The sequence below is a fragment of the Mesoplodon bidens genome, assembly GCF_964165515.1.
Source record: "Mesoplodon bidens genome assembly, chromosome: 20".
NCBI classification, from domain to species: domain Eukaryota; kingdom Metazoa; phylum Chordata; class Mammalia; order Artiodactyla; family Ziphiidae; genus Mesoplodon; species Mesoplodon bidens.
In genome coordinates this window covers 32442320-32458240 of record NC_138181.1, presented here as the reverse complement: position 1 = coordinate 32458240, position 15921 = coordinate 32442320, and the positions used below count along the sequence as shown (strand labels likewise).

At 41.9% G+C, this 15921-nt stretch overlaps 1 protein-coding gene across 1 annotated transcript in view; it reads left to right on the top strand.

The window, feature by feature from the left end:
* Positions 1 to 15921, top strand: part of CSMD1 (CUB and Sushi multiple domains 1) — a gene marked incomplete at its 3' end in the record, with an annotated part of 1732394 nt that overhangs the window by 1147036 nt on the left and 569437 nt on the right. The window contains exon 7 of the mRNA XM_081220901.1: positions 12548 to 12625. Coding sequence (XP_081077027.1) covers positions 12548 to 12625 — 78 coding nt within the window. The remainder of the gene's footprint in view (positions 1 to 12547; positions 12626 to 15921) is intronic.

Sequence of the window (15921 nt, the reverse complement as noted above, 5' to 3'; positions counted from 1 at the left end):
CCGTGCATCCCACATCTTGGGGGCGGTGCTGCTTACAGAGCAAGAAAAAATGACCGGACTCAGGAGTTTCACCAATGAAACAGCGTTTGTTCCAGAATCGCGCAGAGCCGGGGAAAGAAATCGATGTTTTTAGTGCAGCCCAGTCCTCTGTTGTTCAAAGGTGCACTGTCAGAACCTCCCACGTTGTAGGGCTGCTTTGAACAGGGTCAGGGTCTGAAGGCTTTACAACTCTGCCCCCTGAAATCAGTCTCCCGGGGCTCAGTTTACATGCCTGCCACCAGATATCATTTGAGCTTCCCCAGGGGTCATGGACGAGAAATATGCTTTTATTCTTTGCGTGAAAGAATAAAGATGTGGGCCATGGAGATATGAGCTCTCTCCCACCGTGAAGTGCCACCCCTGCTGGAGAGTGTCAGGCGGGTGAATACAATACACCAGTCAGAGGCACTGAAAGGTTTATGGTGGCAGAAGAGCAGTGGCTGTCCTGGGATCTACTGTCAACAGGTCCTCACCGTGGCTTACAGGACACATGTATTACATCGGAGCTTGTATTCCTTATGCAAATGTTTTAATCGAGTTAATCCTAATGAAGGCTTCTACCAACCTCATGAATAGACGAGGCAGAGGTGGTCGTTGAAGGGATGTTCCAGTAACTTCCCTCCTTTCCTTGCCCCTCACTTTTTTTCTATAAAAGGCTAGAATTAGGATTCTTTGATCAAGGCTCCTGATTTTTAGGAAAGCTGTACCATTTCCCCTCAGCCCTCCTATGTGAGAATAGCTTGACTATATCACCTTTCCAACACTGAAGTTTAGCATATAAAAGAAAATGTTTTCTAACTTGGAAGTTGAAAAATACTATCTCATTTTTATTTGCACTTAAAATCATGTCTTTATTCATTTATTCTTTGAGGTAAATCTGACTATTATTGTCTCATGGTTTGTATATAATTTATAGGGAGTTTAATTGTTACCACAATATTTTTATTAATCTAGAAATAGTTGCTGTCTCTACTAGGTTATTTCGTTGGTTTATGGATTTACTTGCTATTGGCTTATTGATGATAGGCACATGCCAATTTCTCTGTTGGAAATTAAGGTGATAGGACATCGTCCTAATTCCTCGGGGACGGTACTCAGGGAGTTAACAACTTCTTCCCCAAGACCAAGCTGTGATTAAAGGCTCGAAATTTTCAGCCCTACTCCATGTCCTCCAGAGAGGGGAGGGGGCTGGAAAAGGAGTTAAGCGTCCATCATGCCTATAAGATGAAGCCTCCATAAAATCTCAGTAGTACGGGGTTCAGAGGCTTAGCAAACATATCCACACTGGGAGGTGAGCCCAAGTTCACGGGTACAGAGGTCCTGTGCTCGAGACCCTCCCAGACCTCGCCCTGTGTATCTTTTTTTTTTTTTTTTTTGCGGTACGCAGGCCTCTCACTGTTGCGGCCTCTCCCCTCGCGGAGCACAGGCTCCGGACGCGCAGGCTCAGCGGCCATGGCTCACGGACCCAGCCGCTCCGCGGCATGTGGGATCCTCCCGGACCGGGGCACGAACCCGTGTCCCCTGCATCGGCAGGCGGACTCTCAACCACCGCGCCACCAGGGAAGCTCTGCCCTGGGTATCTCTTTATCTGACTGTTCATCTGTATCCTTTATCATATTCTTTAATTAACTGGTAACATAAGTAGGTGTTTCCCTGAGTTCTATGAGACACTCTAGCAAGTTAATCAAACCCGAGGAGGGGGTCCTTGGAACCTCTGATCTATAGCTGTTCGTTCAGGAGCACCGGTGACAACCTGGACTTGGGACTGGCATGTGAAATGTGTGTGTGTGTGCGGGGGGGGGGGCAGTCCTGCAGGACTGAACCCTTGACCTGTGGGATCTGACACTGTCTCCAGGTAGTGTCAGAAATGAGTCAAATCCTAGGACACCCAGCTGCTGTCACAGAGTTCATGACCAGAAGTGAAGAGCTTCGTGTGAGTGGTAAAGGAGACTCAGAGGAAGGCAGGAGCGTGGGGAAGAACTGGCAGCCATATGTATTTAATGCATAGTGTTCGTCCAGTGCGAGGACCAGAGTGTGTTCTGTGTGAATGGTCTTCAACATTCCCTAACAGTCCTGCCCAGAAGCTCACTTTTCACTATGCACGGAGCGTCTTGTGCATCCGTAGTGATACTCCTGCAAGTCATCCTTATATTTCAGAAGAAAACGCTGGAGTTAATTCTCTCAAAGTCCGCCTGTCATAAGCCATAGAGGGAAGATTGGAACTCTGCTCTGAATTAAATACTGACTTTCCTTTATTCTGCATTATCTGCCTAGAATAAGAATGAGAAAATAGAATATCAGAAGCCTTAAAATTCAAGCCCTTTAGTTAATCGATGAGACAAAAAGCAAGGCTGTGGCTCAAGATTTCAGGAAATTTCAGAAGTGAGACTGGAGCTCAGGCCTCCGGGCTTCCTGGACAGACCTCCCCCCGACCAACCCCCACTGAACCTGACCTTGTTATGAAACAGTTGCCCAGGCTGCAAGGTGAATGGATTCTGGTAGCCTGACTGGGAAACCTGGAAAACTTCAGAAGGAAATCTTTTCACACATAAGATACAGATGAGAAGAGTGTGTTAAGGGAAAAAGACACAGAGTCTTTACTGGAATGTGTGGATTATCTGAGATGATTCTGTTTACAAGCCTCTAATACTTCCTGTACCTCAATACAGGGGAGACGGTGAAGAGGAAAAGTTGCTTTGGAGGCACCTTACCCCTTTGTTCCCCTTCTCCCTTCTCCCCAAATTTCTCCAGTTGGTGCCTCCCTTCTCCCCTCTCTTGTCTCTTGGTGCCCTCCACCCCCTATTTTGGAGGAAAGTGCCTGAAAGAAAGTGTGTGGAGTAACCCAATGAATCACTACAAAGCTAAGTAAGAAATCTAAAAATCCCAATGCGTCCCCCGTTAAATTCTGAATGTTCTTATCTCTGACAACTTAAATCACAGGGAAACACATTGTTTCACTGGAGTCCATGATTTTTTAAGCACATGGGGACAAATAAAGTTAATTGCCTTCCTTCCAATAAAGCCTGTTACTGTAATTACCCATTAAATTAGCAAAGAATGCAATAGCCAAGGGTGTGCAGGTGTCCCACGCTAACCCTTCAGACTACTCAGACATGGGTATCCATGTGTTAATCATAACTCCACGCATGGAAGTTTTCTCCTTCAATTCGATAGTGCTGTTAAGTGACATCAGACGAAAACATTCTGATAGCCAGGAACAGGGAGTTATCAACAACAAAACTGTTAATACTGTGAAGCATAATAAATACATATCCGTGACATTTCAGATGCAAAAGATCCCTTTTAACCCCAAGCTTGAAAAGAGGACGGTTTTCTCAACCAAAGAAGGGACACTGGCTCATTTAAGAATCAAAAGGAAATTTGATAATCTACTTACTAAAAGTCGGTTGTCAGTTTTTCTCAAGGGTCCACGTTCCAGGACATCTGATAACCTGATGAAAAATGTAGGAATTCCTGAGCGAGGCTAAGCCTACAAGGGAGCTCCTGGCAGAGTAACCTAGCAAAGGCAAGACAACAATTATTTCTAGATTTAAAAAAAGGTTTTTTGCAGTAACAATTAAACCTCATAAAATAATGTACAGCTGCGCTCCCCACCCTTGGCCCTCGGTTTCACTTTCCCAGGTTTCAGAGACCGGAGGGCAACCTCGGTCCCAAAACACTAAGCGGAAAAACGCCAGAAGTCAACAGTTGAGAAGTTGTAAATTTCAGGCTGGTCGGAGTCGCGTGAGGAAATCTCGCGAGATCAGCTGGTTCGCGCTGTGGACGAGACTCGGCCTGTAGTGCCGCTGGTCCGACCGTTGGTGCCTCAGCGGCCGTTCGTTTGTCAGACGGGCTGCTGTGGTACCGCGTGACCCTCGTTTTACTTAAGAACGAACCCAAAGCCCAGGAGGAGTGACGCTGGCCTCTGGAATGTGCCCAAGGGAAGCCGGGAGGCTCTTCCTTTCAGGGAAAGTTGTCGAATGAGAAGAAAAAGACTCGCCTGCTGAGGTGGCTAGGAGCTCAGGTAAGAGCCTTCTGCCGGGGACATTGTGACGGAGGAAAAAGAAGCGCGCGCTGGTTTTCTGTCACACCTCCAAGTGCCTAAGTTACGCCACAGCGCGTGACCGGTGCGTAGTCACGACGGGCAAGGCATTGAATCCGTCGAGTCAGCTAGTGTGAGGGCGAGAGAGGCCGCAGGCGCACGACTGTTAGCGCGGCCGGCGGTTCTCGTTCTCGTGAGTGTGATGCGCTGTTGGCGCTCGCCTCTGACTCGGCCCAATTTAGGGTTTAACCTCGGTCTCAGGCGCGTGCGCAGGAGAAAACGCGGAATTTCTGGGTCCGCTCCCCTCTGCGGCTTCGGGCAGCCCCTGGGGGCGTCGGAACAGCCGTGTCCCCGCTGCATAAGGAGGGGCGGCTCTGTAGACCACGAGACGATGTTATAGGAGAGTTTATCTCACAGAACGAGGGAATAAGCGCCTTAGTTGTTTGAAATGCGGATGAAAGTGAGGTGGCATTTTTCAGTTATCAAATTGGTAACTGTTCTCTTTTACATGCTGTATAAAATTGATAGCCAGGGCTTCCCTGGTGGCGCAGTGGTTGAGAGTCCGCCTGCCGATGCAGGGGACACGGGTTCGTGCCCCGGTCCGGGAGGATCCCACATGCCGCGGAGCGGCTGGGCCCGTGAGCCATGGCCGCTGAGCCTGCGCGTCCGGAGCCTGTGCTCCGCAACGGGAGAGGCCACGACAGTGAGAGGCCCGCGTACCGCAAAAAAAAAAAATTTTTTTTAGGCAACAGGACCTTCTTACTGTACAGCACAGGGAACTCTACTCAGTATTTTGTAATAACCTGTAAGGGAAAAGAATCTGGAAAAAAACATGTATACGTCTTATATTCTCTCTCTCTCTCTCTCTCTCTCTCTCTCTCTGAATCTCTTTGCTGTACACCAGAAACTAACACAACACTGTAAGTCAACTATACTTCAAAAAAATTTTTTTAATTAAAAACATAAAACAACGTTGGCAAAGGCGATACAGTCAAGATATTCTTATGTTCATCTGGTGAGGGGAATGGGTACAGTGTCCTAAAAATCAGTTTAGCACTCTGTGTTAAGGCCTTGAGCAAAGAATCCTAACTCTGGCCCTTTTTTTCCCCATGAAACTGATCAGAGTTTAATGATGTGTTGGAAGCTGTTTGGTATCATATACAACTGCAAGAAGTAAGAAAAAGGCTAATATCTAAGAGTAAAGGAATTAAATATATTGTGACCAATCTATTAAAAATGTTTTTCAAAAGTATTCATTGACTTCAATATCTGATTAAAAATTGGGAATTCCCTGGTGGTCCAGTGGTTAGGATATGGCACTTTCACTGCCGGGGCCTGGGTTCAATCCCTGGTTGGGGAGCTAAGATACCTCAAGCCTCGGGGGGTAAAAAGGTATATATGTATATATGCATACACATTATCTAATGAGAAATATGTAATAAGCAGAAATGCTCAAAACAGTCATAAAGGCGAATAAAAATACATTACAGTCTTATTTTTCTTATGTGTCTTTACCGAAATGTCCTATTAACTTATATGTGCAGTATACACAGGGTTGTAAATAAGTACATAAAAAATGATGATAACAGCAGTCATCTCTAGGTGATGGGTTTATTCAGTCAGTTATTTTGGGTTTTTTCTTGATAATTTTTAGGTTTTCCCAAGTTTTCTACAATGTCCATATACTACTACAATCATAATAAAAGAATTCAATAGGAAAGGAAAACACACTCAATGGTATGTGAGTCAGTACATATTTTTTCTTATAACAGGATGACTATTAATAAATATTTAAGCCGTGTTTAAGCAGCTAACATACACGTTCATTCAACGATTTGTTAGATAATGGTTTGAAGAGTCAATTAAATTCTGATTTTAAAAAATGTGGTATGATAAGACATGTTTACTAATACATAGTTACCCAAGTATTACATTGTATGCTGCAATAAGAAACTGTTTACAACAAGAAACCTTTAAAGCAAGTGGTATCATTTGTAAAGGAGACAGCATCTCCTCCTGGTGAAGCGATCAGGTTCTAGAATCAGACCCCCAGCTCCAGGACAGCTCTTCCACCGTAAGCCCTGTCATCTAGGATACATTATTTAACCCCTTTGTAGCTCATTTTTTCTCCATAATAAACAGCATCAATCTTATAACTTTGCGGTGGAATGAAACAGGATGTATATAAAGCACCTTGCAGAGTGTCAATACATAGTAATTTAAAAAATTACTACTCAGTAATATTGTAATATTAATGATATTTTATTAGATGATTATAATACTTCTCTTGGATGTTGGTCATGGGAGTACATGGAAAGTTTAGAAATATGGCAGTAAATACCAAAGCATCACAGGGTGATGCTCAGACTTATGAACAAGGAGTGACCATTGAATCAGAGGAGAAGCGGGGCGTGGGGGGTCTGGACATGCGGGGAGGGGACCTCACATCACAGGCAGAGGAGCTGGAGACCAGGGAGGCGACAGCTCACCTGGGTAGGGCTGGTTTCAGGTTCCGGAGAGAATGGGCAGAGACCACAGGAAATGATTCACCGGAGGACTTTGCTCTCCCTGCTCCCAGGAGAGGAGAGGAGAGGAGAGGGCCAGGCAGCTGTGGGGAGTATGGGCAGGAAAGAGTTCTGTCTGTTTGCTGCCCGCATGCTTGCCTTTTTGCTTGTTTGCTTTGTCTCCGTTCTTAAAGATGGGAAGTGAAACATGTTTGTATGATAATGGGATTGATCAAGCAGACAAGAAAAAATGATTGTGAGGAAGGAGGAAAATGATGGCATCCTGTTATTGAGGTGATGAGCCCCAGTGCAGAGGTGGAGGCCGTGCTTTAGATGGGAATGGCTCCATCATCCACGATAACAACCATTTAAGGTCATAGGATTAAACTGATTTTTATCAGCATCAACGTGAGCTATGCGTTTATATAATTAACAGAATAGGAAAGTGGGTCCATACCGAGATATTTAGTGATTCTTAGGGATTCCTAGAGATACTTTGATACAGTTTGGAAAAAAATTTAAATATGTGTTAAAAATATAAAGTGATATGAATTTTGATGACTCTTCGTCAATATAAAACACATAAAATCTAATGAAGAAATGTTAAACGATTTAAGTAAGGGATGCTATAATTGGATCTATTAATGAAGCAAATTAATATTTTGAAAGTATTTCTAAAATATGATGGTGTAAATGCTTAGAAAAAAAAGTAAGCCTTACAGTAAGTGAAAGAATGCAAACCACTGGGATTCCTCAAAATATATTATTTTCAAATCATTTATTTTTCTCTTCAAAATTAAAAAGATTAGCAAAAATCTCTGAGATAATCCAGAAGTTTAGATCCCCCCCCCAATAATAAAGGAAAACAAAAAATTTTCCAAATAACACATGAACCAAAAATATTTTCCTGAAATATTTTGTTTTCCTAATTCAAGAATAAGGTGACATATATAATGGAATTTGAATGATCATATCTGCTAAGATGACAATATAAAAAGACAATGTATTGATAAATGCAAAGGATTAATAGCTTATGGACTTACTAATTGCTTACCAAATTTAATAGAAAGCTATTGATTAAATAATTATAAGACTAAGTTAGATAACAAGAACATTTCTAACAATAAGAAAGCTTAATAGATTAATTTATGTATGTTATATACATAAATATTTTACATATTGTTTTATATATAATACATGTAAAATATTTAAGTATACAACAATAATATATATATGATATGTAAAATATTTAACATATAACATATATATAGTGTATAATATGTAAAAATACATAACATATTAATAAAATATAAAATAAATGTGAAAGTGTATATATGTGTGTGTGTGCACGCACCTGTATAGTAAGCTCTCGCAACTCAAAGGATTTCCAAGGATTTCAGTATTATTGCTATCAATGATTGTGAATATTCTTTTCACGTGCCACTTAGAGGGAATTTTTTAGCCTGGAGAAGTATTAATAAAATCACGATAATCCTCTGAGTTAATAATAAGTCCAAAAAAAGAGCTTATATTTTAAATTCCAAACCCTGATTTCTTCAATTTGTCAGTAGTTGGTGTATATATGTGAAACAGTTTCCTCTGTGGTTTCTGAGGTTTCTCAATGGCTTCCGTCCCTGTATTTAGTAAATTAAGTTTGTTTGAAACAATTTTGCATTTTATTTGTTTATTTGGAATTTTCTGAGCTCCCCATTATGGGTAAACTGTGGTGTTAGACCTTGAATCCTATCATCTGGTATAGGAATTTCCAAGGACACCAGAGGCAGATGGTAGGATTGGGTTTCCTGAGAGAAGTCTGATGTGTGTGGAGGGTCACAGTGGACTCTGACTTCTTGCTGCTGGGGCCGGGGGAGGGAGCTGGGAGGGTCCAAGGAGCAGGCTGAGCTTAATTAGGGGTCAGTCGTGGACAGAGAGGGGAAGGACATTCTCCCTGGAAAGGACAGAAAGTAGCTGTATGTAGCTGAGTGAAGCTAACATCCACCAGGGAACTTTTTTTTTTTTTTTTTTTTTTTTTTTTTCAGTACGATGGTGCTGTACTGCTGTGGATTCTCCCCTCCTCTGAGTTCTAACTTGTTTCAAGTTAACACATCCTCTTTCTGGACAGCCCTGGTTCTTGGCAATGTTGTGAAGAAAAGGAAGGGACCCTCCTCGAAGGGTCTTTCCCCTCATCACCTCCCTGAAGCCCCTCCTGTCCTCCATTCAGAGTCCTCCTCCTTCCCTCCCCACAGGGCTGGGCAGAGAGATTTCCATGTTCAAGGAAAGATGCAGCAGATGAGGGATGGGGGTGGGGGTCGGGGGTAGAAATAGTACCAGCTTACCATTTTGTTGGTGCAATGGTTATGAAATGGCTCCGTAGCAAAGATCAATACCTCTCTCTAATCATGTCTGACCCTGAGTCTTCTTCTCAGTCACTGGTGAACATCCGGCATCTGTCACTGTCTGGGTCCTCCCATTTTCTACACCATGCTGCAGCACCTCACCACACACACACCTCATTCCGTAGTATCCCAAGACGTCCTCTCAGGTATGATGCTCCCCATCACAGGAGTGCTCCTTGGTCCTCTTCTCCTGGACATCCATCGAGAGGCCATCCCTCAGCTTGACCACAGGCCCCATCAGCGATGGCCCCTGCCTCACCCTCAATGCCTTGTGACCAGTTTCCAAACATCAGATGCCCTGCATCCATGGCTTACCTGTAGTTGTCATGCATCTCAGCACTGGTGAAAGCCACCATCTACCCACCTGGTCCTGAACCTGCTCAAATGCCAGCCCCTCCCCTTAATTCTGAAGCAACTTCCTATAATTCCCTCCTTTGGAGAGGTTTTCTTCAATGCCTCCTTTGACAAGGGAAGGAATTGTCAATACCAACGTGAGGAAATTGCTTCTTTTTTTGAATTCAAAAGCTTGGTTTTTGGGAGGAAGGTGGGAAATGGGAGAGAATCAGCTTTTATTTTGTTCGTGCAGAGAGAAAAGAAATAACAGAGTCAATAGACTATCCTGGCAGTTTAACCCTGGTGTCACTGCGATGATTTGAATTCCAGGCACAGAGCTCTTCAGCGTTTTCAGCTTCCTTCCAGGTGTTGGGATCCTACAGTCTCTACCTCCATGCCTTCCATTGTCAAGTGGGCAGAATACAGTGAAGGGTGTTGGGTTCTGAGTGGGAAGATTTGAATCCAAATCCCACATCTTACTCCCTGTGTCCTCTCAACAAATCTGTGAACCTTGATTTCCTAGTGTGAGTAAGGATCTTCATAATACCTACTTCAGAGGGTTGTGGAAAGAGTTAAATACCATGGTGTGTTTGAAGATGCCTCCTTAAATATAAGGTAGTGTACAAATGTCACCATGAAGAGGCCAGATGGGAAGTGGGATGAGGGCCTTGAGAGGTAGAGCCACAGATACATGGTACCCAGAGGGTCAGAAAATTCAGTGACCAGGGGAAGGGACGGGGAGAGGGAACAAATGTCCAGTAACATCAGCGATGGAAGGACAACCCCTCCTCTGGGGAAGCCATGTGAATGCAAGTGATCCAAAAATAGCAACAAACGCTGTTGTGTATGGAGCCCACGACGTCCAGGGTCTGCTCCTAAATATGGTGCATTCATTATAGTGCAGGGAACACATATCTGTTCCCCTGCATTTGATATCAGCATGCCCATTGTATTAGTCAGGGCTGTTTTGAAAACCAGAACCAATAGGATGATATATATCATACCATCCTATATAAGAAATATAAGAAGTTGTCTCACAATTATGGAGGCTGAGAAGTCCCAAGATTTCAGGGTGAGTCAGTAAGCTGGAGACCCAGAGAACTAGTGGTGTGGTTCTAGTTCAAAGGCTGGCAGGACCAAGACCCGGGAAAAGCCAATGTTTCCGTTTGAATCTGAAGGCAGGAAAAAAAATTAATATCCCACTATGAAGGCAGTCAGACAAAGATAAATACTGGATGATTTTACTTTTATGTGAATCTAAAAAAAACAAAACAAACGAACAAAGGTAATGAAACAGAAACATTGTCAAAGACACAGAGAACAAACTGGTGGTTGCCAAAAAAGAGGGGTTGGGGGAGAGAAATAGGTGAGGGAGATTAGGAGGCACAAACTTCCAATTACAAAATAAGTGAGTCACAGGGATGAAATGTACAGTGTGGAGAATATAGTCAGTAATTATGTAGCATCTTTGTATGGTGACAAATGGTAACTAGACTTATCGTGCTGACCATTTTGAAATGTACAGAAATATCAAATCACTGTGTTGTACACCAGGAACTGACATAGTGTTTTAGGTCAGTTATACTTCAAAAAACAAACAAAGAAAAACAAATAAACTTATAGGAAAAGAGATGAGATTTGCAGTTATCAGGGGCGAGGGGTGGAGGGAGGGGGAATTAGTTGAAGGCAGTCAAAAGGTACAAATTTACAGTTATAAAATAAATAAGTGCTAGGGATGTAATATACAACTTGGTAAATATAATTAACACTGCTGTATGTTATATATGAAAGTTAAGAAAATAAATCCTAAGAGTTCTCATCACAAGAAAGAATTTGTTCTTTTATTTTGTATCAATATGAAATGATGGATGTTTACTAAACATATTGTGGTAATTATTTGATTATACACGTAAGTCAAATCATTGTGCCATACACCTTCAGCTTATGCAGTGCTGTATGTGCATTATATCTCAATAAAATTGGAAGGAAAAAAAGCAATAAAGTTGAAAAAAATATATAACCCAGTATGAAGGCAGTCAGGCCAGAAGAATTCTCTTCTACTCAGGAAAGTGTCAGCTTTGTGTTCTATTCCGGTCTTCAGCTGATTAGATAAGGCCCACCCATGTGGAGGGGGGGCAATCTGCTCTACTCTGTCTGTGGATTTAAAACTTAATCTCATCCAAAAACCACCTTCACAGAAGCACCCAGGAAAACATTTGACAAGATATCTAGGCACTTTGGACCCCAGTCAAGTAGACATAAAAAGTAACCATCACACTCCTTTTGCAGATAAGTTAACATACTCTGAGTTAAGTAACTTACACAGGCCACATAGCTACCAAGTTGTGAGCAAAGATTTGAGCCCAGGTCTTCATGCTACTCTAGGTCCATATATGTAAATCATATGCAAATATGTAAATCAGAAATCTTTAAATTAAAATATTTTAATTTTAATAAAGATGTGATAATTTTAATATTCAATACAAAATTTTAAATTAAACTATTATTATTTATTTTCTTCCCACAAATGACTTCCCACTTTTTTTCCCCAGAAATGACCACAAAAGTGGAACTTCTTAAAACATTTAATGCAGAACCTAGTAAAGTCAAGAAACTTAAAGCCTGAGAACTATGACTTTAGAAACCAATGTCATACATTTTTAATATTGCCTGTAGGTTACGAGGGTCTGTAAGTACTGGTGTTCTTAGCATTTAATCATCCACATTTAGAACAATTCCTCCTACTAGCTTCCCATCAATGGATATTTGTTAAACTTTGAGTGATTAAATGACTAGATGAGTGAATGAATGAATAAATTTCATTTTTCTTCAAAATTTTTCATGTATGTAGCAAATTTAGAAAACTCTAGTCACTGCACATAAGTTGAGAGAGCAGTCTGCTGGGTCATTTGGCGAAATGATAATGGTTTGTAGAATTTGCCATCACTGGTGGTAAGCAGCTTTGGGCGTAGATGGTAATCCTACCACATACTATTTTTAGCTTCTGACATTGCTGTCATAAGATATGATCTTGCTGGTTGATAGACTTGCATTAATTATTCACAGGCTCTTATACTTCATTTGCTTTGCATCATTCACCCCTTAGAATGCGTCCCATATTCCAGAGGTTGGTAAGAAAGCAGTTATGACTGGAAATGCTGTGAAGATAAAATGCAATTTTATGATATCTCTCTGAGTCATACCTAATAATGGTTTTATTTTGTTTCTTCCAGTGAAAAAGGCGATTGAATTGAAGTCAAGAGGAGTCAAGATGCTTCCCAGCAAGGACAGTAGCCATAAAAACTCCGTCTGTAAGTCCCCTTTCTTTCTGTATGAGGATTGATATGTCCATTAGAGGGAGCGGTTTCGGAGAGGTAATTCTATAAACTGCCTTTCCCACTTCATCTCTTTCTGCTTTCCTACTTTCAAATATTTGCCGGGAGAGAGAATCTACACTGTGTATTCATCTTATCTCCTAAATGCATCTCAGACCCATCTTTGCTCTCTACCCTCATCAGTCACTGAGACTGGACCATCCAGATTTCTCTGTTAAACAGCTGTTCCACTCTCAGGTATTTTGATCCCAGTTTCTCTTTCCATTCTAGTATATACCACACATACCAGATTGATCTTCGGGGCACCGGAGTCTTGTCTTGTCATTCTCCTATTAAAATGTTCTTGATCATCCGTGGACTAAAGAATAAAATAGTTCCAGGCAACATCTATATCCCTTCAAAGAAAACCAGAATATGAAGACCACATGTATAGGGTTCTATCTGGATGTGCCCAGCACATAGTAGGCACTCGGCCAATAGCTGTTGGATGAATGAAAGTGTCCCCTGACACCTACTTTTCTGGTATCTCTTCCTTAACACCCTTCACCATAATTTAGCCAAAAGGACCAGTAGACTGTGTCATGTGTGCCTTTGCTAGAAGTGTCCTTGCCGCCTTCCTTGCATGCAGAAGCCCAGCTGGTCTTAGAGCCTCACCATTGGAACCTTTCCTGGCTTCTCCAGGCACGGTTAGCTGTTCCCTCCTATTGCTCCCCCAGTCCTGTGTTCTTAACCTCTGCATTTTGTCACAGTTTCACTATGGGTTTGTCTGTCCTGCTCACTGCACATTAGAAGGCTCCATTGAGATTCTGAAGTAGGTTTATTTCCAGGGTGGTTCTTCCCCCTGCATCACGTTCTGTTTAAAATTTTCAGCCTCTTGGAGTACCTTTTCTATTCATTCCTGGTGACCTCTTCTTGTGGTGTTCCCGCTGACCTGCTCTCTTGGTGAAGAGTCCCAGTGGTTGGGATCTATGTATTTTATTTGGTTTGCCACTACTAGCAGTTAGTACAGGCGGGATGCTTGAGGTCATTTGGAGCAACCGCAGTTCAACCAGCTCTGCTTTTATCTGCGTGATATATTGGGCTTGTGTGTGAGGTTTTATCCATGACAAATATCACATTAAAACTAAAAAGCAAATACAAACAACAATAATGATCATTTAAAAATCACATTGTAGATTAACCTACCTCTGCTTTCTTAATATCCCTATTTTATGGCTTCCTAGTGATTGCCTCTGTGACGATAGTCCATCGACTCTGTATGATGACCCTACCCTCTGGCACTTGGGGAGGACAGAGAGGTAACCCCAGACCCCTAGGATGTAGGCTTCAGACACAAGTGTGTCTTAGGCATTTTGAGATAATATAGACTGGGTGATTTAAGTTTATTTCTCATAGTTCAGGAGGCTGGGAAGTCCAAGATCAAGGTGCTGGTTGATTCAATGTCTGATGAGGACTCACTTCCTAACACAGCAGTCTGTCTTCTCATTGTATCTTCATAAGGTGGAGAGAGGGAGAGATCACCTTTTTGGTATCTCATCCCATTCATGAGGTCTCTAGCCTCATGACCTATCACCTCCCAAAGGACCCACCTCCACATACCATCACCTTGGAGGTCCGGGCTTCAAGATATGAATTTTGGGGACACACACAGTCTGTTCAAGGGGGATCCTTCAGTCTCTGACTGCAATTCAGGCCCTTAGGTCTCACACATACACACAAATCAGCCTGTAAATGCACTTCCTGTTTTCATTGTACCTCTTTTTGGATAATCATGGGCAGTATTGTTCAAATTAAACTGGACTTACAAATAATGAAGGACAAAACTACTGGAGGACAGGAAGAAAGGAGGTCATTCTTTTAAAATAAAGTTTTAATATTTTGTTTCATTAGTTTGGAATGTTCAGTAGAATGGGGGATGTGGTATGTATAGTTACTTTGAAATTTATATTTTATGGATTAAAAACCTTGCAGAAATGATCCACAGTAACATGGAACTACATATCAGGTGAGCCCATACATCAAATCAGTATAAGGCCTGATAGCAGTCAAGTAGACATCAAATTTATCTGCTAGTGGAACATTCAGCCAGAAGTTTGTTTTATGAAAAGAATATGTCTGGGTCCTTAGCTGAACACAAATTGACAAATGAGTCATAACTCATTGGTGTTAGAAAGTGTTCTGTCCTTTCTCCCAACAGTATTAAACTACTTTTTTGTTGGACTTGAAAATTAATCATTAAAGGAAATGAGGAATGCCTTCTAAGATCAGCAACGTAATAAATAGTAAAGTGTTATTTATGCAGAAGATGTGGCTGAGGAAACTAAATTAAGTGCTTCATAGAGAAAAGGACATAGGCTTTGAAGCTAGAGAGACAAGGATTCAATAGTTGTAAAAGTATTTATCGTATTCAAGTCCAAGTTTTATCATTTATAAAAGTAAAATGGTAATGATTCTTTTTGAGTAGATGAAGCAAGGTATTTGTAAACTGCTTGTTCCAGTATACAGCATATAGTGGGCATTCCACCAGCCATACCCGTTAGGAACTTTCCATACACAAACAGGAGACATAAAGACTGTATTCATAGTAGGTCAACCAAGGATCTAAACGGCTGGGATCTTACTTACCGGAGGAGGAGGTAAGATCCAGAGCACTGAACTTGTTTTCTAAGATCTTAGGAAATAGTTTGGTTCCTCATAGGAGGTGAGCCCAGAACACAGGCCCCTAAAGCCTCACCCAGGACACAGCCTTCACCTAGGAAGTGATGAACCCCTTACCGTTTTGATGGGGTGTGAGAGGGAACATGAAGGTGATGCATATATTTTATACATGTGGTGACACTTGCTGCAGACGTGTCAGTTACTGACACTATTATTAAATCATTTATACACAGATTAGCTAATTTATTTACATTCAGTATTTATATTAAATATGGTGCCTTTGGTATTGGCCTCGTTATTTTTCACGCCATTCAATAAACTGTAGTCTCTGTATTTCTGGTTTACCCTGAAAGCTGGGTTTCTCTTGGAGACCACAGCCTCTGCTGTTCTCCAGGTTAAATTCAAGCATACAGGCCTCTCTGACACAGGGTACGTAACTGCCCTGAACCTCAGTTCCTCCACCTGAGGGTTCGGAAAAGGATATAACAAAATACTCAAAAAATGCTTAGTGTAGGGTCTGACAGCCACCGTTAGCTGTCGTCCCACCTCACTTGTGTGGATCTCTATTTTGGTAGTTTTCATTGTATATAGACATTTTTTATTTATGAGTCTTC